General features: G+C 44.5%; 1 protein-coding gene across 8 annotated transcripts in view; it reads left to right on the forward strand.

The window, feature by feature from the left end:
- Positions 1–12563, forward strand: part of TLR8 (toll like receptor 8) — a 53333-nt gene extending 40770 nt beyond the window's left edge. For 4 of the 8 annotated variants that reach the window (XM_014566337.2, XM_032475563.1, XM_014566336.2 and 1 more), the window contains 2 exons: positions 2854–2920; positions 6922–12563. In XM_014566337.2, the coding sequence (XP_014421823.2) occupies positions 2854–2920; positions 6922–10020 (3166 nt within the window). In that variant the 3' untranslated portion in view covers positions 10021–12563. The remainder of the gene's footprint in view (positions 1–2853; positions 2921–6921) is intronic. The other 4 variants (XM_032475564.1, XM_006193070.3, XM_032475565.1 and 1 more) reach the window with 2 other exon arrangements.
- The last annotated feature ends 12271 nt before the right edge of the window (positions 12564–24834 follow it).

Genomic DNA, 24834 nt, shown 5'->3' on the forward strand with positions numbered 1-24834 from the left:
TCTACGTCTATCCATGTTGCTGCAAATGGCATTATTTTATTCTTTTTTATGGCTGAGTAGTATTCCATTGTGCGCGCACGCGCATGTGTGTGTGTGTATACCAAACTTCTTTATTCATTCATCTATGGATGGACACTTAGGTTTCTTCCATGTCTTGGCTATTGTAAATAGTGCTGCTATGAACATTGGGGTGCATTCAACTGAGTTATTAAATGGAGTTGAGGGATTTGCTATTTTTTTAAACTATTATCCCCAGTTTATAATTATTCAGGGCTATAAAAACACAGTGTATTTAAATGTGTAACCTATGATCCTAGATTGGCATTCTCAAGTACAGGCTGTGTTGACTTTTCAGATGGTTACAAAGAGTGGCTAGTTGGTGCCTGCATCTAGAATGAGTGGCTTTCCAGTTGTTCTATGGAATGGCAGAGAACCTGGAAGTGCTCTGTGGTAGACTGATCAGTGGAAAGGCACAAGGTAGGTCATAACCCCAGAATTGGAAGGTTCCAGGAGATTCCTGAAGGTTCCTGCAGATTCCAGGTCTGGCTTTGGTGTTTCTGCTGATGATTGAAACCAGATCACTGTCGAACAGCTGCTTGGTTCCAATCTGTTAACTACTCAGGTACCTTTAGGCTGTTTCCACTCTGCCACCTACCATCTAAATGGCCTTGGATAAATGAATGTCTCTGAGCCTCAAACTCCATGTCTGTAAAATGGGGGCTTATGACAGCACCCACCTCACCGATTTTTAGGAAGATTGCTAAAGCTTACAACAAATGCTCACTACTGTATATTCTGAAATTCAAATAGCATAATTTTTCTTATTTTTATGTAGATAAAATCAGGCCCCATCTCTTCATTGATGCACCCATTGAATGTGGTAGTGGTTTCTTTTGTTTTCCAAAGCTGTTAGTGAATCCATCAAATGTGGACTAGGTAACATAAAGTATCTAGTATTACCTGTAAATTTCATCTAAGGTGACAAATCCTATCTGCACGACTGTTACTTTATTAATTTACTGTCATAATATATCATTGGTCAACACAGGCACCTGCAAATGAATCAGAACCCATGAAAAATTAGAACTATTTCCAGTTTGGCAAACGTTCAGTTCTGGTTGAGTCCTACATCATGCCCAAACAGCTAAGTAATTCAGTTGGGGGGATTAATCACGGTTTATGATCGGTTCTCTTGGCACTTCAGTGTCAGTGGGCATCAGCAGGGCCCAACCTGAGACAGGGGTGCAGCTGGGGAGACGGTCTGAGGCAAATCGCATCTCAGCAAGAGGAAAAAGGGGGGGCACCATTGCAGAATCGCTGCTTACAGCCTAGGAGAGGGGTATGAAAAGCTAAAAGGCTGTTTATTTCGGTGCCTCGCAGACCACCTTCACCCTAGATTGTGTGGGAAAACCTGCAGAATTTGAGCCCCACCTGGTGGGGTCACTGCCTTTGTACCCAGAACGTCCCATCTCTGCCCTACCTATAGCCTTCACCCCACAGGCTGGGTTCTGGAGGTGGCCCCTGGTCTCACTCTGACTCCCAGGGTGTCCTCCACTAAGGCAGGTTTGCTGAACTGTTCTTAAAACTCCTCTAGTCTTTCAAAATTGTGTTTTTGGTGTCCATTGGGGTCCAAGTTGAGAAGGAAGATTCGGGTGAGGACTGAGAGGCTGCTTTCGATGTGCTCTCTGGTTCCCTTGGAGCCCAGAGGAGACAGCTGGCTCTTCACATGGCGTGGACCCAATCAAAGAACTGATTGGCGGTGGAAAATAGGAAAACAGTTGCAAAATGACTTCCTCAACAGCTAGCAATGCTATAATCAGCAGGGAGGGGGAAGTTAGGCAAATTTCTTTTTTGTGTGTGATTCATATGCTTTCTTTACAGAAATCGGTCTTGATTTTTTTTCTGGGTGTTCCAAGGCAACCCCCAGTGAAAGGCTGAGACCATGCAGACCCAGTCGTCCTCATCAGGGCTTTTTCTGGCAGCTCAAACTTGTGTCGGCAGTGAGTTCCACCGGTCAACTCTTGTTTCCCTGCCCTCTGCTCTTACTCTCTGTCTCCTGTGGCTGTCGTCACAGAGGACCACAACTTTGGTGACTCAGAACAACAGAAGTGTATCCTGTCACAATTCTGGGGGCCAGAAGTCTGAAATCAAGGTGTTATCAACAGGTCTGGTTCCTCCTTGGAGGCCAGGAGGGAAAATCTGTCCCATACCCCTCTCCCAGCTTCTGGTAGTGGCTGGCAGTCCTTGTTGAATAGAGTTCCCTGTGCTGTACAGTGTAAACTTGCTGTTTATCTGTTTTATATATAGTAGTTAGTATCTGCAAATCTCAAGCTCCCAATTTATCCCTTCCCACCCCCTTTCTCCCAAGTAACCATGAGTTTGTTTTCTATGTCTGTGAGTCTATTTCTGTTTTATAAATAAGTTCATTTGTATCTTTTTAATTTTTTTTAGATTCCACATATAAGTGCTATCATGTAGTATCCTTCTTTCTCTTTCTGGCTCACTTCACTTAGAATGACGATCTCCAGGTCCATCCATGTTGCTGCAAATGGCATTATATTATTCTTTTTTTATGACCGAGTAGTATTCCATTGTGTAAATATGCCACCACTTCTTTATCCAGTCATCTGTCGATGGACATTTAGGTCGTTTCCATGTCTTGGCTACTATAAATAGTGCTGCTATGAACATTGTTCCCAGTGAGATGCTCCAATCTCCTGCCTGGGGTGCTGGTATGGGATGTTCATAAACCAGGTGGATGTCAGGGTTCCCAGAGCTGGAGGAGGGAAAAGGATGGTGTTCCATGCTCCATATTCACACTGTGCTTTAACCTTCCTGTTTGATTTTTGACAGTTCACCCCTGCCTTCACTTGTGCCTGGACTCCCGAACCCAAGGCTCTGGATTCAACCTTTCAAGGTAGTAAGTCTCAGGGCGGGGATCAGGAAGGGTCTAACTTCTCATGCAGACTTTCACCCCATCCTTGGGCAGCCCTACCTGGCACGCCACTGCTTTGACTGCTGCCTGCAGCTCCCGAGTCTTTCTGGGCTCCTGTGCTATGAATTGACCTTGCTCTGATTGGCTTTAGCCTTCTCTGCTCTGCTGTGCACCACCGACCACTCACCCACCCGCTCGTCATCTTCCTCAACTTTATACACATTCCTTGTTGGCTGTGGTCTCCTTTTATGCCCTTTTCCACCTTGTAGGATCCTAGCCCTTTCCTGTTGCTTTACTGAATGCCTTCAGCTGTCAGCCTCAAACAACAGAGGTCTGTTTCTCTCTCTCTCTCCCTGTTTTATTTGCATAGTTTTACTTTCTATCTTATTTGCATAATTGCCTTTTTTTTTCCTGTTTTATTTACAGAGTTGCCTTTTCTCTCTTTATTTTTCTTTTGAATACTTGCCATTTCTCTATTTTATTTGCAGAGTTGCCATTTTTCTTCTGCCAGCCTGGATGGTTTTTATTCATTGGTTATGCCTTAATCAGGTAGATTCTCTTTGGTTTCCTTTGATGTCCTTTGGGAGCCAAGACTTTTGGTAGCGAGAGGCATGGGTGTGGCCCGGAGGAAGAACCTGGCCGGGGAGATGCAGCTCTCGCTGGCCAGGGCCTTGGGCTCTGCTCTCTCCTCAGAGCCCATGGATGATGTGAGCGAGGGTTCCCTCTCTGGATGAGGAGCCTTCGCAGTCCATCTCGCCTCTGTGAGGCCTCGGGGGATGGAGAGGCTTGAGCAATCAGGGTTTTCTCTTCGCCATCTTTGCTAGCTGCCTGCTCACTCCCACTCTTCCCATCCATGTACTTCTCTTCAAATTGAGGGTGTCTGGAACTTGCCCACTCATGTCCTTACCTCAGGACTCTTTCAGGAGAGTGGAGTTGTGAATCTCAAGGTCTTCGCTCAGAAATCCTTTCTGGAATATTCTGCTCATTTCCATGGCCCCGTCTTTATTTTCAGTTGCCTCGGAGTCTCTGGGAGGCCATATTCATCCTGAAAAAAGGAGTGAATATGAAGACTCCTCTTCTGGTCTCTGGCGCCCCCTAGAGGCTTTTCTCCCCAGTTGCTTAGTGCTGTATGAGAGTTACATTTGAAACGAGACGTTGAGGCCTTAACCTGAGGCTAAGGAGGACACATCCTCCTCTTTTTAGGCTTTCCTAGCATCACATACTTCTTGGTGTCACCATTGAAATCTTGTAATGTTGCGTTTCAGTCGTGTCTGTTTAACCCACTAGATGGTGAGCCAACTGATAAGCTGCGCATGTGATGAAGGAAAGGCCGAGGAAGAGTCAGGAAGTGGCTTCCGAATCTAGCAACGTTCACACTTGGAAGTCACATAGGCTTAGATCTGCTTAGGTGCCGAGCAAACATAACATGGCCTGGGTCACCTGCCAAAGGTCCTCGCATCCCCGACCGTCATTACCCCTTGGTGCTCCTGTGTCTCCCAGTGGAGATGTTGAACTTGGAGACCTGGGGAGGCCTCTGCAAAAGCTGCGTATTTTCAAGTCATGAATCATCTTTGAACACACATTTTCGAGATGTTTTAGTTTTCTGTTGCTACGTGACAAATAACCCCCCAGTATAAAGGCTTCAAACAATACCTCTTTAGTAGCTTAAATTGCTGTGAGCTAGGATGTGGGTAGGCTTGCCTGGGTTCCCTGCTCTAGGTCTCATTAGGCTAGAATCAAGGTGTTGGCCAAGCTGGACTCTTCTCTTGAGGCTCTGGCGAAGGATCCATTTTCAAGTTTATTCAGGCTGTCTGTCAATTTTAGTTCTTGGTGATTGTAGGATCAGGGCCCCCATTTCCTTGCTGATGGTCACAGGGAGCCACTCGGCTTCTAAAGGCCGCTTACATTCCTTGTCAGGGGCCCGCCCCCTCCATCTTCAAGTCTGCAATGCTGCGTCAAATTCTTCTGCTTCCAATCTCTGACTCTTCCTTCTGCTATTTGCCAGAGAAAGCTCTCTGCTTTTAAAGGCATATATGACTAGATTAGGCACATCTAGATAACCTCCCTTTTGTCACATAATGTGACATAATTACAGGAGTACTACCAGGTGGCAACGTTCACAGGGATCATCTTAAAATGCTGCATACCACACCGGGCAAAGTAGGGCTTTCTTTTAGTAAAGGCTGAACGTCAAAGGTCCTCCTGTAGAGCACAGGGAACTATATTCAATATCTTGTAGTAAGTTATAATGGAAAAGAATCTGAAAAAGAAAAAAATTTATATATATATAACTGAATCACTTTGCTGTCCACCTGAAACATTGTAAATCAACTATACTTCAATGAAAAAAAGCATGATTTACAAAAAAAAAAAGTGAAACATTGAGCAGCAGCACCCTGATAGGGCTGTCTTTGGAAATATTACAAGTAACTGAAAATGCCTGGGTGTTCTCTTCCACTTTCTCATCTCATAAGGAGCTGGTTTCTCCTTGGCTGTTATGAATGGGTAATAACTGAATCACTATGCTGTACACCAGAAACTAACCCAACGTTGTAAATTGACTCTACTTCAAGTAAAAAAAAAAATAAAAATTAAAAAGTGCAAAAAAAAGAGATTAAGAGCAAAAAATAATTGTTGATCCTCAGAATGCTCAACATCCACAGAAAAATATTTTATAATGTAGTAAGTATATGGCAGTGACTGTTAATTCACTACGCCTAAATTTTAGAACAGTTTCAAAAGAAAGTACGTACTTAGTTTAACTCGCAATAAGGACATGAGCTGGGCTTTAGTGAAAAATACAGTTTAGTAAAGGTTTGTCTCTACCCAGTGAAATAAGATTTTGAGAGTTCTTTTGACCATAACTCTTGATCATACCAATCACATTAATCTGTTTGTTGCATTTTATAATTACCAAAAGTAATGTATTTAGCCCCCTATCAAGTATTAGAAACATCCTACTAAGTGTTACAAAGGATGCATAAAAATATAAAATGTCATCTCTTCTGTAGAGAACTAGACAAAAACAAAAGAACGGCTCTTAATGGCAATGTTTATATGATAAGGGACACGTTAAGTCATAGCCGTCTCACAACAAATTTTTGAGCGCCATCTCCATTTGAGGAACTGTTCTGGCATGAAAATTTCAAACTGAAATTGTATAGCATGATGGTTAGTGGTTAAAAACAACTTGGGAATCAGATTGACTCAAGTCTCACCTCTACAGTGTATTATTATCCTCCTGAAAGTCAGTTAAGTCTCTGAGTTGGTTTCTTCCCTTACAAAATATGGATAATAATAGCACCTAGCTCACTGTGTTGCTGGGAACAGTAACGTGGGTGAGAAAATGTTTATGTTTGGCACAAGACGTGACACTTTGCTATTACTAGCAACAGAAAGTGTCCACTTGCCTGTCACGCTCAGACGTAAGAGGACTTGATACATACCATCATAGAGGTATAGAAAAATTGTGGGAAATACCAATAAAAGAAATGGTTGTGGAGATAAGTCATGGCGATGACTCTGGCTCAGCGATCTTGGACGAGAGCATAATAGGAGGTGGATCAGAACTCTCCTTGGGACTGGCCAAGGTGTCATCAAGACTTAAGCTGATAGGTTGAAGCTACAGATATACAGCTTGCTGTGCTATAGATCAAGCATAAACCATAGCCGTCGTCCAGCATCAGGCCCGCTATGTTGTGTGGGGCATCTTGATTAGCGCTTCTGCGAGCTTTCCAGGTTTTCTCATCATCACATCCCAGATAGCTTCGTCTTTTACTTCTTTTAGCATCATGGGCTAAACACAGTAAAAAAAATAAAATAAAATAAAATTGCTCTGAATCTAATTTAATGCAGTGCATTTCACTGTTAAAAGAACTCACATTTCAAAACTCACAAAGTATGATGAAGCCCTGTGAATTTCATCATGAAATGGCCGGCAAATATTGCTACTCTAATGTTGTTGACTCCGCTTTGATTTTCCTTAGGAAAACATGACCCTTCACTTTCTGCTTCTGACCTGCCTTTTCCTGCTTATCTCTGATCCCTGTGAGTTCTTCACTGAAGCAAACTATTCTAGAAGCTATCCTTGCGATGAGAAAATCCAAAATGGCTCTGTGATTGCCGAGTGCGACAATCGTCGACTACAGGAAGTGCCCCAAACGGTGGGCAAATATGTGACAGAACTCGACCTGTCCGGTAATTTCATCCGACACATAACAAACGAATCATTTCAAGGGCTGCAAAATCTGACTAAAATAAATCTAAACCACAACGCCAGGCTATGGCCCCAGAATGTGAATCCCAATATAAACAATGGGATGACTATCACAGACGGGGCGTTTCTCAACCTACAGAAACTCAGGGAGTTACTGCTGGAAGACAACCAGTTATACGAAATACCTGCTGGTTTGCCAGGATCTTTGAGAGAACTTAGTCTGATTCAAAACAAAATAATTGTGTTAACTAAAAGGAATACTTCTGGACTAAGGAATTTGGAACGTCTCTATTTGAGCTGGAACTGCTATTTTGCTTGCAATGAAACTTTTGCCATAGAAGACGGAACATTTGAAAAGCTGACACAGTTGAAGGTGTTGTCACTCTCTTTCAATCCCCTTTTCCATGTGCCACCCAAACTGCCGTACTCCCTAAGGGAACTCTATCTTAGCAACACCAAGATTAGAAACATCAGTGAGGAGGACTTCAAGGGACTGGGCGATTTAAGAGTCCTAGATTTAAGCGGAAACTGCCCAAGATGTTTTAACGCGCCATTTCCCTGCATACCCTGTGAAGGAGGTGCTTCGATTCAGATCCATCCTCTCGCTTTTCAAAACCTGACCCAACTTCGCTACCTAAACCTCTCCAGCACCTCCCTCCGGAAGGTTTCTGCATCCTGGTTTGACAACATGCGTCATCTGAAGGTGCTGCATCTCGAATTCAACTATTTAATGGACGAAATAGCCTCTGGGGAATTTTTTATGAAACTGCCCTCCTTAGAAATCCTTGACTTATCTTATAACTATATACAGAAAAGATATCCCAAATACATTAATATTTCCGAAAACTTCTCTAATCTTAGATCTCTCCAGATGTTGCACTTAAGAGGTTATGTGTTCCAGGAACTTAGAAAAGAGGATTTCCGGCCCCTGAGGAACCTCTCAAACTTGAAGACTATCAACTTGGGCATTAACTTTATTAAGCAAATTGATTTTACCGTTTTCCAAAACTTCCCCAACCTGACAATCATTTACTTGTCCGAGAACAGAATATCGCCCCTGGTCAATGATACAAATGGCTCCTCTTTTCAAAGCCATATCCTGAAGCCACGCTCAGCAGATTTTAAGTTTGACCCCCATTCGAATTTTTATCATAACACCCATCCTTTAATAAAACCACAATGTTCATCTTACGGCAAAGCCTTAGATTTAAGCTTGAATAGTATTTTCTTTATTGGGGCAAACCAATTTGAAGCTTTTAAGGACATCGCCTGCTTAAATCTCTCTTCAAATGGCAACGGTCAAGTGTTACACGGAATGGAATTTTCACATTTGCCAGGTATCAAGTATTTGGATTTGACAAGAAATAGACTAGACTTTGATGACGATGCAGCTCTCGGTGAACTGCCCTTGTTAGAAGTTCTAGATCTCAGCTACAATGCACACTATTTTCGAATAGCAGGAGTAACACACCGGCTAGGATTTATTCAAAATTTAACTCAGCTGAAAGTTTTAAACTTGAGCTACAACAGCATTTTTACTTTAACTGAGCCATACCTGAGAAGCGCGTCCCTGGAAGAATTAGTTTTCAGTGGGAACCGCCTTGACCTTCTGTGGAATGCGGAAGATGTCAGGTACTGGCAAATCTTTAAATATCTCAGCAATCTGACGCGGCTGGATTTATCCTTTAACAACCTTCAGCATATACCGTACGAAGCACTCCTTAACTTGCCCCAAAGTCTCACCGAACTATATATACACGATAATATATTAAATTTCTTTAACTGGTCATTACTCCAACAATTTCCTAATCTCCGCTTGCTTGACTTAAGTGGAAATGAGCTCTTTTTTTTAACTGATAGCCTCTCTAAATTCACATCTTCTCTTCAGACACTGATACTGAGAAGAAACAAGATTTCCCACCTGCCCCCAGGCTTTCTTTCCGAAGCCAGCAGTCTGATACACCTCGATTTAAGTTCCAACCAGCTAAAGATGATCAACAAATCTACGCTTCTAACTAAGACCGCCACCAACTTAGCCATTTTGGAACTAGAGAGAAACCCTTTTGACTGTACCTGTGACATTGGAGATTTTCGAGAATGGATAGACGGAAATCTGAACGTCACAATTCCCAGGTTGACAGATGTCATTTGCGCCAGTCCTGGGGATCAACAAGGGAAGAGTATTGTGAGTCTGGAGCTCACAACTTGTGTTTCAGATGCCATTGCAGCGATATTATGTTTCTTCACCTTCTTTGCCACCATCATGGTTATGGTGGTTTCCTTGGCTCACCACTGGTTTCACTGGGACGCTTGGTTTATCTATCATGTGTGCTTAGCTAAGGTGAAAGGCTACAGGTCTCTTTCCACATCCCAGACTTTCTATGATGCTTATGTTTCTTATGACACCAAAGATGCCTCTGTCACGGACTGGGTAATCAATGAGCTGCGCTTCCACCTGGAAGAGAGCGAAGACAAAAATGTGCTCCTCTGCTTAGAGGAGAGGGATTGGGATCCGGGACTAGCCATCATCGACAACCTCATGCAGAGCATCAACCAAAGCAAGAAAACAATATTTGTTTTGACCAAAAAATATGCCAAAAACTGGAACTTTAAAACGGCATTCTACTTGGCCTTGCAGAGGCTAATGGATGAGAACATGGATGTGATCGTATTTATTCTGCTGGAGCCAGTGCTGCAGCATTCTCAGTACCTGAGGCTGAGACAGAGGATCTGCAAGAGCTCCATCCTCCAATGGCCTGACAACCCCAAGGCGGAAGGCTTGTTTTGGCAAAGTCTGAAAAATGTCGTCTTAACTGAAAATGATTCCCGGTATAACAATTTGTACGTCAATTCCATTAAGCAGTACTAACTATGTTAAGCCGTGGTTCAGTGACATAAGGAAAATGCACAGCAATTGCCGTTCTGTCTCAGCTATCACTTGCTGTGTAACAAATTATCACCCCCCACCCCAAACTTAGTGGCTTATAATGACACAATTTGGCATCTCAGCGTCTCTGTGGATCAGGAATCCAGGCGTGGCTTACAGCTGGGTCCTCTGCTCAGAGCCTCTCAAAGGCTGTAATCTCCGTGTCAGCCAGGGCCACAGGCATCTCCGAGGGTTAGCATCCACTTCCAGGTTCACATTCGTGTGGTGGTTTTCAGGATTCACTTCTTCCAAAGACGGCTCTCGGTTCCCGGTCCCACGGACCCCTCCCCATGGCAGCTTGCTTCATCAAAGCCAGCAAGAGAGAGATGCTTAATGTGAAGGAAGTCGCCATCTTCTGTAATCTAATCAGAGAAGTGGTAGCCCATCTGTTTGGCCACGTTCTGCTTGTTAGAAGTAAATCACAAGCCCTGCCAACTCCGTGGGAGTGATCACCTCAGTCCTGGGAAAGTAGTCTGTGACCAGAATGGGCAATTGTGATGGCCTCACTCGGCCTGCCGTCTTGGTCTTGGATTATGAATACCAGGAGAGGGGTCAACATGGGCCATCTTAGCAGTTGACCTACCTGCCAACTCAATGTCTACCTGCTTCTCAATATCTCAGAACTTTTGTGACTGTAACTTATCATTCTGATGTTAAGTTGCTGTTTAGATTTATCATATATCCATGGCTACGTGGTTATATCATGCTGTGGTTGCATTAGTCTTTCTTTTACAATTACTTTTATAAATATTAGCTGTAATGTTTGACTTCTAAGGTTTAGATACCATTTAAAGGCTAAGACGAGTAGTAATGAAAGATTTTGTTTTTACTTCTTAACTGATTTTTTTAAAAGTATGCAGCTAAATTAGAAGCATTTGGAGTATCTGTCAATTGCCATTGCTGTAAATCTTGAAATTAATGATTAAGGGGCTTCAGTTCACATTATGAGCATATAATGAATACATAGTAGGGAAACAGATCTGTAATATAAAAGAAATTACCGTCTACATTGGGTTTTTAGAGAATACTTAGGAAAAAAACCTTTGGTAGAAATCAAAGGGGGAAGAGTTTTCATGAAGTTTGTACATTAAGATAATTATGAACAGAGAAATTAATTCTACCTTTAATTCCTACTCAGAAGACATAAAGGCAGAAATGCCTACCTGTTGGCTTCTGCAATTCTCCCAAGGGAAACAACATCGGCATTCCCTCCCACCTCTCCTGTCCCTTTCATTCCTCTGCAACTGTCCATAGTGTCTTCTCTCCAGTATAGGTGTGGATCTTGAAGGGACACCTTATGAAATTTACCTGAAAGTAATGGGAAATTATTCAATCATAAGTAAGTAACGTCCCTTCGGAATGAAGAGAAGAAAACTCTCTGAGGCACCATCCTTCCTTAAGTACAGTCTCTTAGTTAATCTTGCAGAATAAGTTATTTTTAAATATGAGTTTCTTAAACAACACGTTTCTAGTCTATAGCACCAGGAACTCTAGTCAATATCTTGTAGTACCTATCATGAAAAAAGAGTATGAAAACGAGCGTCTAGGTCTGTGTCTATGTCTAACTGAAACATGATGCTGTACACCAGAAACTGACACATTGTAAACTGACTATATGTCAGTTAAAGAAAATAAATATGAGTTTCTAAGCAACTGAACAAATGGTGTGTCAGTGTTTGTTAACGTGGACAAAGTGGAAATCAGCACAAGTTTGTCAAGGACAGTTTTAGCTTTGCCACATCGAACCCTGTTTTGTGCCCATGATGTTTCTAGAAAGATATTTATGCTTGCGTTTGTTGAGGCATGAAGGCAAGTATTTAAAAGCAGGATCATTCCAGGAAGGGACACTCTAAAAAGAATGGTGGTGGGGGGTGGGGACAGTTACAGCTCGTCCCTGTTGGTGCCACATTAACTTGTTACCTAGTAGAAGCTCGCTCCTATGTTCTCTGCTTGTTTTGGTAAAATACAAATGGACCCTTTTCAGTAACAAGTAATTACAGATCTCTGTTAAGCTCACACACGTTGGCAGTGTCCTTTTGACAGAATCACAAGTTAATGAAAGACACAAACAATTTTACCTTCTCCCAAGCAAATATCTTCATCAAGTGAAGGTAGTGAAGTCACTGGTTGATGAAAACATTTATTCCTGAAACTCACTCATTTCTCATCAGAGGTACAGTTACGGGAAAATCAGGCATCTAATCTGTTGAAAAGAAGGTCAGCATTGTTCGGTTTTCTGTTATTTTTTAAGTGAATATGCGCTGATACTCGCATATGTTTTTAAAAATTCAAGTTTTACGAACGGATGCACGATGAAATTTAAGTCTCCTTCCCAACACAACTTTGCTTCCTAGAAACAATCACTGTTTAAGATTCTTGTGTAGGGGAGGCTATAGCTCAGCAGTAGAGCACGTGCTTAGCACTCACGAGGTCCTGGGTTCAATTCCCAATGTGTCCATTAAAAAATAAATAAAGGTTTTAAAAAAGATTCTCGTGTATTCTTTTGTATTGTAAGTGTAAAGGCTCAGTTGCTGGAAGCAAGAGTCCCACAACGCAGATGTGTATTTCTTTATCTAATATGCTATGGCCTGAATGTCTGTGTCCTTCCAAAATTCGTGTGTTGAAACCTAAGCCCCAAGGTGATGGCGTTAAGAAGTGGGGCCTTTAGGAGGTGGTGCGGGCATGACAGCAGCCCCCTCATGCATGCGATTAGTGCCCTTATAAAAGTGGCTCCAGAACGCTCCCTTGCCCCTTCCACCATGTGATGTTACAGCAAAAAGATGGCTGTCTGGGAGGTGGGCTCTCACCAGGCCCCAAATCTGCCTGTGCCATGATCTTGGACTTCCCAGTCTCCAGAATTCTGACAAATAAATGCTTGCTGTTTATAAGCCGCCCGGTCTCTGGTATTCCGTGATAGCAGCCTGAACGGACGGAGACACCCATGACAGTTCCCATGAGAAGAGTTTCAGTTGGCTAGGCAGTGGCCATCCAAGAGCTCTTGTTGCTCTGCTGTCCCCTAGGGAATTGGCATCACCTGCATGGTCCAGCAGGGTCACTACTACAGGTGGGCTCCAACTGTAGGCGGGGGGAAAAAACAAGGAAGGATGCTGAGACCGGTGTCTTAAGGCCTAGACTCAACAGTGGCACGCATCTGCTCACTTTCCATCAGTGAGGACCAATTCGACCCCACAGGAGTGCAAGGTATGCTGGGAAATACGTATATTTCATCTCTAGCTACAGGAGAAAGGGAGAAGGGACTAGGTAGACAGTTAGAAGTCTGCCACAGTTTCTAGAAGTTTCCAGTTTGCATATCTAAGCCTTTAATTACGCTTTTACTGTAAAGGAGCAGACTTTCTATTCATGCTCTACATTTTGCTCTTTTCACTTAATATTGCTCAGAGGGTGTATTTTCCTTTTTAATGACTGCATGATAGTGACTCACGTGAATGTGCCATAGGCATTTTCCCTGTCCTTTATTGCTGAACATTTTGATTGCTTCCAATCTTTTGGTGTTACAAATCATTAAAAATAATTATATAATAAAAATAATTTTTAAAATAATAAAAAAAATCTAAAATACTTAACATCTTCGTGTTCACATATACATATCTTCAGCCTTGGCAGAAAGAGTTGAAGGGTTACAGAGTCAAAGTAGAACTGATGGTTGTCATTTCCCACGTGAGCCTGTGCTCCGAGTCTGTCTTGTGGGTCCTCGTTGAGGAATTAGAAGTGATCAATCGGCATGGATGTGGCTGGCCACCCAAAATACGCTGTGAGCACAGGTATGATGGAGAAGTCTCGAGCCGTCCTGGCAGTGTGAGGTCTGCGAGGGTTAGGAAAGCATATTTAGCACATATCGTGCTTTTCTGATTCAAACTACACAACACAAGGTTTCATACACTGTTATTGACAGATGGCGATCCGTGGAATGAAGCGTGAGAAACCCCGTGGGGATGCCTTGGTTAAGATGAGCTTTACTCGACTTGATGTGATTCATCAGCTGAGTAATGATGGGGACAGGGAGTGTTACATGGTGGCAGGAGGGGAGAGGCCCGACAAAGCAAAGAGTGGACAGGGGGCCCAGGACAGAGATCCGCTTCATTGCTTCCACGTGAGTTTGCTTTCTACCTTACGATCTCTGGCCCGGAAAAAGCCTGGTTGCAGGACCTGGTTCCATAAAGCTGAAGTCACAGGCCTCCTTGATGCTGTGAGAATCTAACGTCCTCTCAGCGAAATGCTAGGGTTTCTTTGCTCTGAAATCTACCTCGAGATTGGAACTACCAGCCGAACCAAGCGTTCCCTGCCGTTCTCAGCAAGGGGCACGTAAGTTAGAAGAAAGGACACGTAAGTTAGCAGAGTCTTTTCATGAGACGACAGTCTATCACAATGGCGTTTTATCAGCGCCCTGGGGAGTCAGCCCCAGACAGGTGCTCCTCCGCGCCCCCAGAGCCTGTCCTGCCAGGTGGACACTCTCTCAGGGGAAATGGCCACTCTTCCTGACGTAGCCTGCTCCTGCTCAGACACTCTCCGCTGGCCATGGAGTGAGCACGGAGTGAGCGCCTACTGTCTGTACCAGTTGTCGCTGCATCAGAGCGCACGCATGGGGAGTCATTGGACCAATGGTGACTGGTCCTCCCCTCCCCTCTCCAAGACCGGGCCTCAGGGGAGCATGTTTCCTCAGGGTGATAGAGAGGAAGGAAGAGAGGGCTGTGGGCAGGAACAGCTGTGTTCCAGCAGTCAACGTGTGTGTATGTGAAGGACTCTCTGGAAGCTCTCCCAGGTACCTGAAACCATCCACACAGCGCTCATTGCCATGTGCTAAAGGAGCCAAGAGTCAGGTCATGAGCACTTTAGCTATAATTAGATCCTCAGGCCCCTTCTGTTGAGAAAAAAATCGGTCTCACACATTCCAAACCTCTTGTCTTGTGTCGTGTTCAAGGCTCCGTCCTCCCCTATCACCATCTTTGGCGAGAATATAAAATGATTAGGCTGGGGATATCTCAAACGTTAGCTCATCCGTCTTCCTCTTTAATTCACAATTTGTACTTCATGGACAAATGCTTTTTGAACAACTCATAGGTGTTGAGTCCTAAGGTGGGTTCACAAATGGCCCAAATCCATCAACTAATCAAGGGCTAAATAAGATGGAATATAGCCACACGATGGAAAATTATTCAGCCTTAAAAACGGATGAAGCACTGACACACACTACAACATGGATGCACCTTGGAAACATTGTGCTCAGTGGAAGAAACCGGACACAAGAGAGCACGTGTTGTATGGCGCCATTTATACGAAATGTCCAGAACAGGCAAATCCATAGAGATAGAAGTGAGGTAAGTGGCTCCGTGGGACTAGGGAAGGGGGATTGCGGGAAGGTGGGAAGTGGCTGCTAATGGGCACAGGACTTCTTGTTGGAGTGAGGCGTATGTTCTAGAATTCATTATAGTGATGGTTGCACAGTTCTGCGGAGCTACTGACAGTCTTATTTCTCTTTGTTGCCCTTTTCCTTCGGTGGCTTTTCTAGCATGGCCCCACCACATCTGAAGCTCCTGGCATTTCCACTCTGCACTCTTAAAGTCCTCTCTACCAGCTCGCTTTGGTCGTCTGCTGTTTTCTTGGAGCTAATCAGGCTTTGCCAAATCCTTGTTTGGTGCTGAACACCGATGGCTGGCCTCTGCAAGGAACTCTGAACCAAAAGGAACTAGAATACCCAGTTCTGGTCAGAGCAAAGGAACTGGGTAACTGGGCAAATCCCTCCACCTTTCTGAGCACGTTCCACGTTTGTAGAATGGACTAAATGATCTCCGAGTTATTGTGCAATGTGACAGCTATATTAGCTTCCTAGGGCACCATGGTGAAGGACTACAAACTGGGTGGCTTAAACCAGCAAACATTTTTAGTCTCACACTTCTGGAGGCTAGAAGTCTGAAATCAGGGTGTCTAGAGGCCACGATTCCTCTAAAACTTCCTCGCCTCTTCTAGCTCCTGGTGTTTGCTGGCAATCCTTGCTGTTCCTTGCCTTATATGTGTATCCTGCTGTTACATGGCTATCTTCCCTGTGTGTCTCTCTTCTCATATGGACACCATTGATGTTCGATTAAGGGTCCACCCCTACTCCAGCAGGGCTTCGTTTGACCTAATAACATCTATAGCAGATAAGATGTTGACCTCTCTTTCCAAATGAGATCACATTCTGAGGTACTGGGAGTTAAGACTTCGGCATAAAATTTTGGGGGGATGCAGTTCAACTCATCACAACCACCGTGGCTTTTTTTCTTTAGAAATTACTCAGAATTCCGTGAAAGTTGAAAATGCCCTTGTGAAAAGGAAAGGCATTTAGGAATACCAGAAGAATGAAGGCAATCTCCCTGTCAGCTATTAATAAAGCTATTATAGTGATATGGCTCAGTTTCCACCATCATTACCCTTGAACTTAACGCCATCATAGGCTCTATTATTTCCCATGAGTACAAAAGAATGTTGCACAACTGTGTTCTCTTCCGTTCTGACCTTGAATGCTTTCAGGGAATGGGGGAAATGGTAAAGCCCTGCGTCTTACTCAGCAATCATGTGATAACTTGGAGGAACAAGGCAAGGGATAACTGTGTTTTGAATCTGAAGGGGACATCTCGGGACTTCCTCTGCCAATGACCCAAAATGGAAAATGGTCTTTGTAAATGTCCCTTCAGGGTGCAAAGGGAAGAGACTAGATTTAAAATTCGTGCGACAGGAACAGAAGATCAAAAATCCCACTAAGGGATGCAGAATGTTGCCATTGGGAAGCTGTTTATTATTTGAGCCTTTTAATTTCTTTTCTAGTGAGAAATGAGTGTCTAGTAGGAAAAAAAAAAAAAGACCCCCCGTCTTCCCAATCTTCTTCTTTGACATTATACCTGGACTATTTTAGGGATAACGCTCTAGTTTGCTCAGTAATGATGACACCAGATGCTCAGAGATGATCGAGAGCACTGTCTGGGTTTGCAGGAAAAGCCCAGGTGCGGTTGCTGAAGCCAGAAACCCGAAGCAAGGTTGTTGACTCCTCCATCTTACTCCCACACCCAATTATTCACCAAGCGGTCTTGGTCTGGCCTCTTAAATTTCTCTCCCATCCGTCCTCCATCTCCACCTTCATCATCAACACCCCTTGTCCAAGCTACCAGCATCTCTCATTGGCTTCCTGGTATCCACTCTGGTCCCTCCAATTCAGTTCTAGAAGCCAGTGATTCATATAAAAGGTGTGACTTCTGAATTAAGTTTAAAAGCTTAACTCCTGAACGAGGTGCACAGAGCCCTCTGCAACCTCCCATTTGCCTGCCTCTCTAGCTTCCTGAGCACCCACATCACTAGCCTTTGGTTCACGCTGAGGATGCACCAAACTGTCTTGCCCCGGTGCCTACACGCGCGCCCTGAGGCCCCTCTTCCACCAGGCTTCACTTACCTAACTCCTGCTCATCCTACAGGGAGAGGTTAACTGTCACTTAGAGAGGCTTTCCCCTAACCTCCAAATCTCACTTATACTATCATCTTAGCATTTATCACAAGTTTTATTGTGTCGATGATAGAGAAATGGATAGAGTGCTATTAACACATGGGTCTTCCATTACACCGTGGCCTCCAGGGATGAGGGAAGGTGACTTTTGGTCCATCGTTTTGCCCCCAATATTCATTCCCGTGCCTGATACACAATAAAGATTTTCCATAAATACTTTTCAAGCAACTGAATGAATGTCCCAGAGGGGACATGACTCTTCTGAAGAGAGAAGTGCCAAAGCAGATTATAATTCAGAAGCAATAAATAATGAAAGTGTAAAAATGATAGATCTTCCTTGGTATAGGATGAAGAGGTTAATACTCATTTCTAAAACATCGTTGGCTATATAAAAATAATTTTAGTGCTTGAAATAAACTGAAAACAGACACGATACTTCCATTGATTGGGCTAACCTTTGCTATGGCTGAATGAGCTCTCCAGTGATTTATTAAAGAATATTGTGCTTTCGGAGATGTCAGATCCAGTGGGAATGACTAAAGCAGCCAGACTCTAATCTCAGAAGAATTTCCACCTCTGAATCAGCAAACCAGATCCAACCAATGCTCTAGCAATATTGCTGACATTGGAAGCCAGTGTGAAATGCGTACATATGTGTATAAATGAGAGGTCTCTCTCTATAAGGTTGGTCATTATCGACTGATTAATAGATACTAAGAAATTTAGTTAATAAAATTTGAAACAAGGAATTTGTGAGGAAAAGGAGAGCATGACACAGCAGTTCTCTATTTCTGTTTCAATGTGTGTTTCTGCCCTCCATTTCATAATGGCGGGGCCACTGAGAAGCAGCACCTCATCAGAAAAACACAAAAGAGACAAAATCTCAAAGATTCCGTCATAGGTATTTCTTCCCCTGACTCAGCACATATGCTAAAAAGTAGGTAAAAGGGAGCAGGTATTAGCTGTGTAAGGTCATGAGAAGGACAAGAAAAGAAAGAACAGGAAGGATGTGGGGAAGTGTGTAGGCGAGGGAAGAGACGAGGCTGGGGCGAGTGGGAAAAGGCACCATTTGGAGGCAGTTGAGGGAAGGAACAGAAAAGAAATTGTGCTTCACAGGCTGTAATAACCCACATATTGCCTATGGTCTCTGTCCGACTTACTGTTTGGCAGGTATATAAGCAAATTAAGAGATAAGAACATAAGAAGGATGATTGAGTGGAGCTTCTGAAAGAAAGTCTAAAATTTGTCAGCATATTGACCCTTCCTTTATTAAGCATATTTAATTTGCCATAAAACATGCACATTAAAAGATGCATTTAAATTGTATGTATCCTTTTTTTATTTAATTGTTAGACATCTGTGTTTTTATGGAGCCAGAAATCTTTCTCCCTATATATTCCTTATATTTCTCCCTAAATGTTCCGCCCACTGGGCACTGTGTTGGACATGGAGAACTTAAAGAGGAAAATGCATGACTCCTGAACTTCAGGAGAACAAATCCAGCAGAGACGGTCTTGGACAAATGCTATTGGAGAGTAATACTTGGCTAGACTGGGGAGAATGGGAAGACAGGAATTAGAAATACTTTCTAAGGCAAACATGCACACAACTTGGAGACTACATGGATTTATAGAGCGAAGCCCAGGAGGATTTCCAGGGAACGCTAGAAGCTTTAGCCTGACACAGGTGGGAGGACAATGAGGAATCAATTACAGAATTTGGCAAACTTGGAGAGAACTGGTCTTCAGTTTTGACATGTTGACTTTGGGGTGACGGTAAGAGTCCTCAGGGCAGGGCTTCCCGGCCCTGGCACTGCTGGCGTACTGGACTAACTGACGGGTTGGCTTTTTCTGGTTTCCCTGCCCCTCCAGCTCATCAGGATGGCTTCGCATACCTTCCCAGCCTCCACTGAAGTTCAAGTTAGGCCCTAATCTGAACACAGTCATGATTTTTCTGATCACAGAATGTGAAACATTATAAAAGGAAGGCTCATTTAAGATTCACAAGAACATGGTCCAAAGATAATGAAAACTACTGCAGGTGTGTATCTCCTTATTCTCGTTACCCCATCCTGTATGTTCAAGGGAAAGTCCTTCCTGCCTGCAGCACTGCTGGTAAAGACGGGCGGACCAGGCTTCAGCTGGGATTTACCTCCACCGGGGGGCTTGCGCCTCTTCCCCACGAGGCAACACCAGTCACTGCCGATAGGTGGCAGCCGCAGTCTGCCTAAAGCTTTGGTTCTCGCTTCCCAAGGAGCTCAGGGTGTGGAATCCTCATTGTTCGCCCCGAGATCTGGCATCTCCCAGGCCTGTGGACTCACATCCTCCCCCAGCCAGCCCTCCCACAGCCTCAGAGCGAATGTGTAGAAACTAAGCGAGCTGATAAAAGGCTGGACCTAGTGCAGATCAGAGAGCAGGCTCTCTCCCGTAAAATGAGCTTTTGGTTTTGGAACATAACCCTGCATGGTTTGTTTGGCAATTTTGAGGTGTCATCAATTTAGACATTAACCAGTAAAGTCAAGTGGAAGTTTTTTATTGGCTCCTGGTGATATCACACGAGGCTGGCGGAACTGGTTTTCTGGGTGTGGGGCTCCTTTATTCTCTGAAGCATCTAGAAAATACTCTGAGGCCTTTCACCTCCTGCCCAGGCAGGGCCTCCAACGTAACTGGATACTAAGCTTTCTCAGACTCTTTATAAACAAGAGAAAATTCCAGAAATAGAAGTGTAAAGTAGGAGTCAAGAAAGTAAAGCGGGTCTCTCCTGGGCTGCACGGGGAAATCAGCTGGGAGTTTCTGTGTGCACACGGCGCCCGGGCCCCGCCCCAGAGGTCTGATTAAGTGGTCTGGACGCACCCTGGGCAGCTGGAGTTTTCAGAGATTCCCCAGGTGACTCCTGTGTTCACCCAAGACTGAGAACCGTTGTCAGATATAAGCCTTTGCTCCTGTGTTATTTAAATCTTCACACCCACTAACTGGTGTAGTTTCCTCGTGACTTGAGCACATTTAAAACAAAACCCCAAACTTAGGTAGGAACAGTTAACACAGGGTCAGAGGAATGGGAACCTAATTAAAATCGATGATAATGCAAAGTCAGTTTTTTTCTCTCTCAAATCACCATTAACTGCTCCCAAAGAAGACCAGCCTGCTGTTGACTTTATCCATTTCTGAACGGAGTGCTTGTCCTTGCAAGTACTTTGAGGTTGTCCAAGAGGATGCCGTGCGGCACTTCAACTTTTGTGATACCTGGCAATTTGTTTGCATCTGATCCCTTTGAACCTTTGCATTTGACAGTGAAGTCACTGCTTCCATAAGTTGCCTAAATTCTGCAGTGGAAGGCTTCGGGCACAATTTAGGTCAAGTCTGTTTAAAGGTTAACACTCAGAGGCCACCAGTGGAGGCAGAGATATGAGTGAGCCCCAGGAAACCTCATTTCAATGGCCAAGAAATGGCTGTGGACCACCTTCAGATGATGGTTATGTTTTTTTCACATGCTGATAAGACCCGTGATTCTCTTGGACAGTTAGCCTATTCGCCCTCCCAAGGGCAGGCAGAGTTGGGGGGTATAGCATGGTTGTGTGGTGTGCTAGAAGGACTGAAGCCGTGGAGCGTGTGACAAGCTGGCCTCACCCTCTCCTCACCAGCAGCGTGACCTTGTGCAGGTTGATCACTGTCTCTGAACTTTACCTATAAGGAAATAATAACCATGCCAAGTGGTTTGTCTTAAATAAACGCGATAAAGCTGTGATGTGCTGGGGACGTTTAACGACAGGTTGGGGTGGGGAGCACCCTGATTTGTGGTGTTTGCCAATTTCCATGGTGTAAATGCTCCCACTGTGGCCAATTTCAAGATGCCAGTGAGTTTCCATAATATCTGGCTTTTAGCACGTACCATATGGCTGCAATGCTTGGTGTCCCTGTCAGCCTTCTCCCTAATCCGTAAAGGCAGGATAGTTTTCTCCTCACGTTTGCATCACTTTCTGCCAGCGTGGTTCCTTCCCCAAGATCAGAGCATAATAGCTAGATTCAGAACATGTGGATGTGGGAATGAAGGCTGGACTCTGTCATTTGCAATGGTCACCTCCAGAAATCATGGCGCTGAGCTGTCAGTGCGGCAGGACAATTAGAGCATCTCATGGTAGCGTCTGGAGCTACCTACTCCACTTCCTGCAGGGCAACCTGGGAGCTGGAGGAAAGATGAAGACTGCCTGTCTTCCCATTGGCCCCAGAAGTAGCCTTTCCCCTGAGATCAGTATGTGTCTGTTAGCCTCTTTGCAGAGGAAGGAGGGTTTGGGGTGAAGACTGAAGAGAAACAGCGTGATGAATGGGATCCAGGAGCCCCAGACTCTGATGCTGCCATGTTTGTCTCAGTAAAGCTGGTAATTGGATTTGGGCCTTTAGGCCAGTCACTTACTTACCCTGTCCTCATTTATCAAAATGTGAGAAATACCAGCTCTGTGCTCGGCTTCCTTTCAAGGCTTTAGAAAAAGGGGCGAAAGAGCTAGGGGCAGGCCTTGAGTACAGTCAGATAGTTAACGCGCTGCCGGCAGATGTGATCACGTGTAAGCAGAGCCGGGGCTGCGCAGGAAAGTTCACATTCACACGAGAAGTGAAAGTGACTTGCGTCACTTTCTATCACGTGACCGCCGTGGGCTGCTGATCAGCTCACTGAGCCTGTGTCCTCGTGTGTGGGATGGCGCTGATGATAAGTCTCACTTATTGATCACTCCCAGTGTCGTCCTCCCTGTTCTAAGCCCTTCACCGTCAGATTTGTTTTATGGTTACACAGCTGGCAGCGTCAGGATCGGAACAGCCACGTAATTTGTGAGCCCAGTGCCCTTCTTCAGTTTGGCTAAGAATTTCAAGATGGCAGCAGAATGTGAACACACAGGTTTGTCCACCCACGAGGCCGTCTCCTCAGGGGGTTGTGAGGTTGGAAGTGAGACTAAGGCATTCTTAGCAGTGGGAACAGCGTGCACAACGGTCTGGAAGTGGAGGAATATGCACAAGGAATGATGAGCCCTTGTGGCTACAGCTTCGGTTATGTGGAGGAAGCAGAAGTGTGCTGGTAGGTAACACTGCTTCCAAACTGTGTGCCCTGAAGGCCAGCCAGAGGCCCTTGCCCTTTAAGGCTCCTTGTGGTAGGACGCGCTGGAAGGTTTGGATGATTTTGAGGTAAGTCAAAATGATGAGTTTGGGTTACAATCTGGACATGGGGGAAAAGGAAAAGCTACTGATACCTGACGGCCTGGCCCTTTGTTTGGGGGACAGCAGGCCTGTCCGGGTGTCATCACACGCACACACTTTGCCTTTGAGCACACAGCAAACAGGATGCGTTTCTTCCGGAAGCAGAAACTCTTTGAGAAGACACACTCGATTTAACTTCCTAAAAAGAACAGCTGTCACTGGCTGTCGATTCAGTCATTTCTCAGTTTGGGTTTTCCCCCCCCAAATATTCCAGTCCAGTTCTCAGAGGCAACATCTGTTCTTTGCCTATGTTCCTTGCATATAATTATATCATATAATAATCATCATTGAAAATTTCAGAGGAAACAAACTCTGCAAGAATAAAACAAAACCAGAAAAAGAAAAAAAAAATCTTCTTCCAAATCACTCCCAGATTCTTCTCTCACACTAGGTAGGGGCCCCAGGAGTGGGGCACCTCAAGTCCAATGGCCTGGATTCAAATCCCAGCTCCCACTTCTTAGCAGTGAAACTTTGGACAAGTTAGGTAACCTGGACCTCGCCTTTAAAGGAGGGTGATAGTACTAGCCCTTACCTCAATCCTAGTGCGTCACCTTGTGCTGAAAATTCAGTGAGAGATGCTTAGACTAGTCCCTGGCATGGGATAACCAGGCCGTACATGTCAGCATCATGCTCTCCAGACTTTCTACAATGATCCTCAATCACATTTAAGATCAGAAGCATCTATATAAAGTTATATTATCATTATTATTACTTCTTTATCCCCAGTGGGAGTGAAGGTACCATCAGCTGAGTCTATGGTCGTGAGGGTGGGTTAAGCTGTACGCCTGCCCTGGAGGCCTAGAAAGAATGGCTCCTGGACTGGCCCTCCCACGTGGGCTTGTTGACTGAAAAAAAAAAAAAAAAAAAGCACAACTTAAAAGTTGAGAATGCCATTTTATTTGGCAGACATACTGAGGCCTGAACCCTGGGAGACAGCCCCTCTGATCGCTCTGAGGGGCAGCTCCGAAGAGGGAAGGGAGGAGCCAGGATATATAGGAGATTTTGAAAACAAAACAAAACAAAGCAAAGCCAAACAAAAACCAAAAAACGAAAAACAAAACAAAACAAAAAAAACAGGCAGTTAGAACATCAAAAGATTACTTTTCACCAGAACATTAAAGATTAAAGAAAACCGGACATCTCAAGTTAATGAATTTAGCGCTTTTCTATGTGTGGGAAGACGGAAGAGCCTGGGCTCACTGAAACCGCTCCTTTGATCTGCACCTTAACTCTCTAGGGCCGGTGTCCTGAAAGTCCCATCCTGAATCCCCTCCGGGGGCGTAGTCTGGGCAGCTGCAGTGGCTGATGGCTTGATGGCTGAACCATCCTTTGTTTACTGATGTGGCTGGTGACAGTCTTTGTCCACAGGCTCATGACAAACAGACTCTTGATGAAATTATCAGAAGCCTGAGCTGAGCGAGGCCACAGGGAAGAGGGGAAGCAGATTGCAATCTGCACCTGGCTTGGAAGAGGAGCTCTCCAGATTAATAACCATCTCCCTTCTTTCACGATTCAGGACTGGACTCCTACCGGGAAGCATTCCACAGGCATTATTCCTTCAGGGCTGACGTGGCTGTGTGCTGGAGATACAAAGAGAAGTAAAACCTAGGTCCACCGAGGAGACCCAGCCTGCTGGGGCGACAAGACAGGGAACAAACCAATGGTGACAACAGAAACAATTGTCACAACGTGAGACCTTTCTGAGGCAGGGGGTGTGAGGACTGCCTTCTGCTTCAGGAAGTCCAAGAAAGCTTCACACAGTAGGTGGCCATTTAAGGCTCTCAACTGACTAAGAGATGAGGAACTTTCTGGGGTGACGGAAATATTCTGTATCTGGACGGGGACGATGGTTGCATTGGCACACGTGGTCACCCACATTCAGGGAGCGTAACTGATAACGAGCGTGTTTTATTTTATGTCAAATAAACATCAATCGAGTTGATTAGAGGAAGAGCCAGTGAGGGCAGGCGCCGTGTTGTCGGGTTAGCACACTGCCTGCCCTTAGTGGACGCCCAGTAATTC

Source organism: Camelus ferus, chromosome X, assembly GCF_009834535.1.
Source record: "Camelus ferus isolate YT-003-E chromosome X, BCGSAC_Cfer_1.0, whole genome shotgun sequence".
NCBI classification, from domain to species: Eukaryota; Metazoa; Chordata; class Mammalia; order Artiodactyla; family Camelidae; genus Camelus; species Camelus ferus.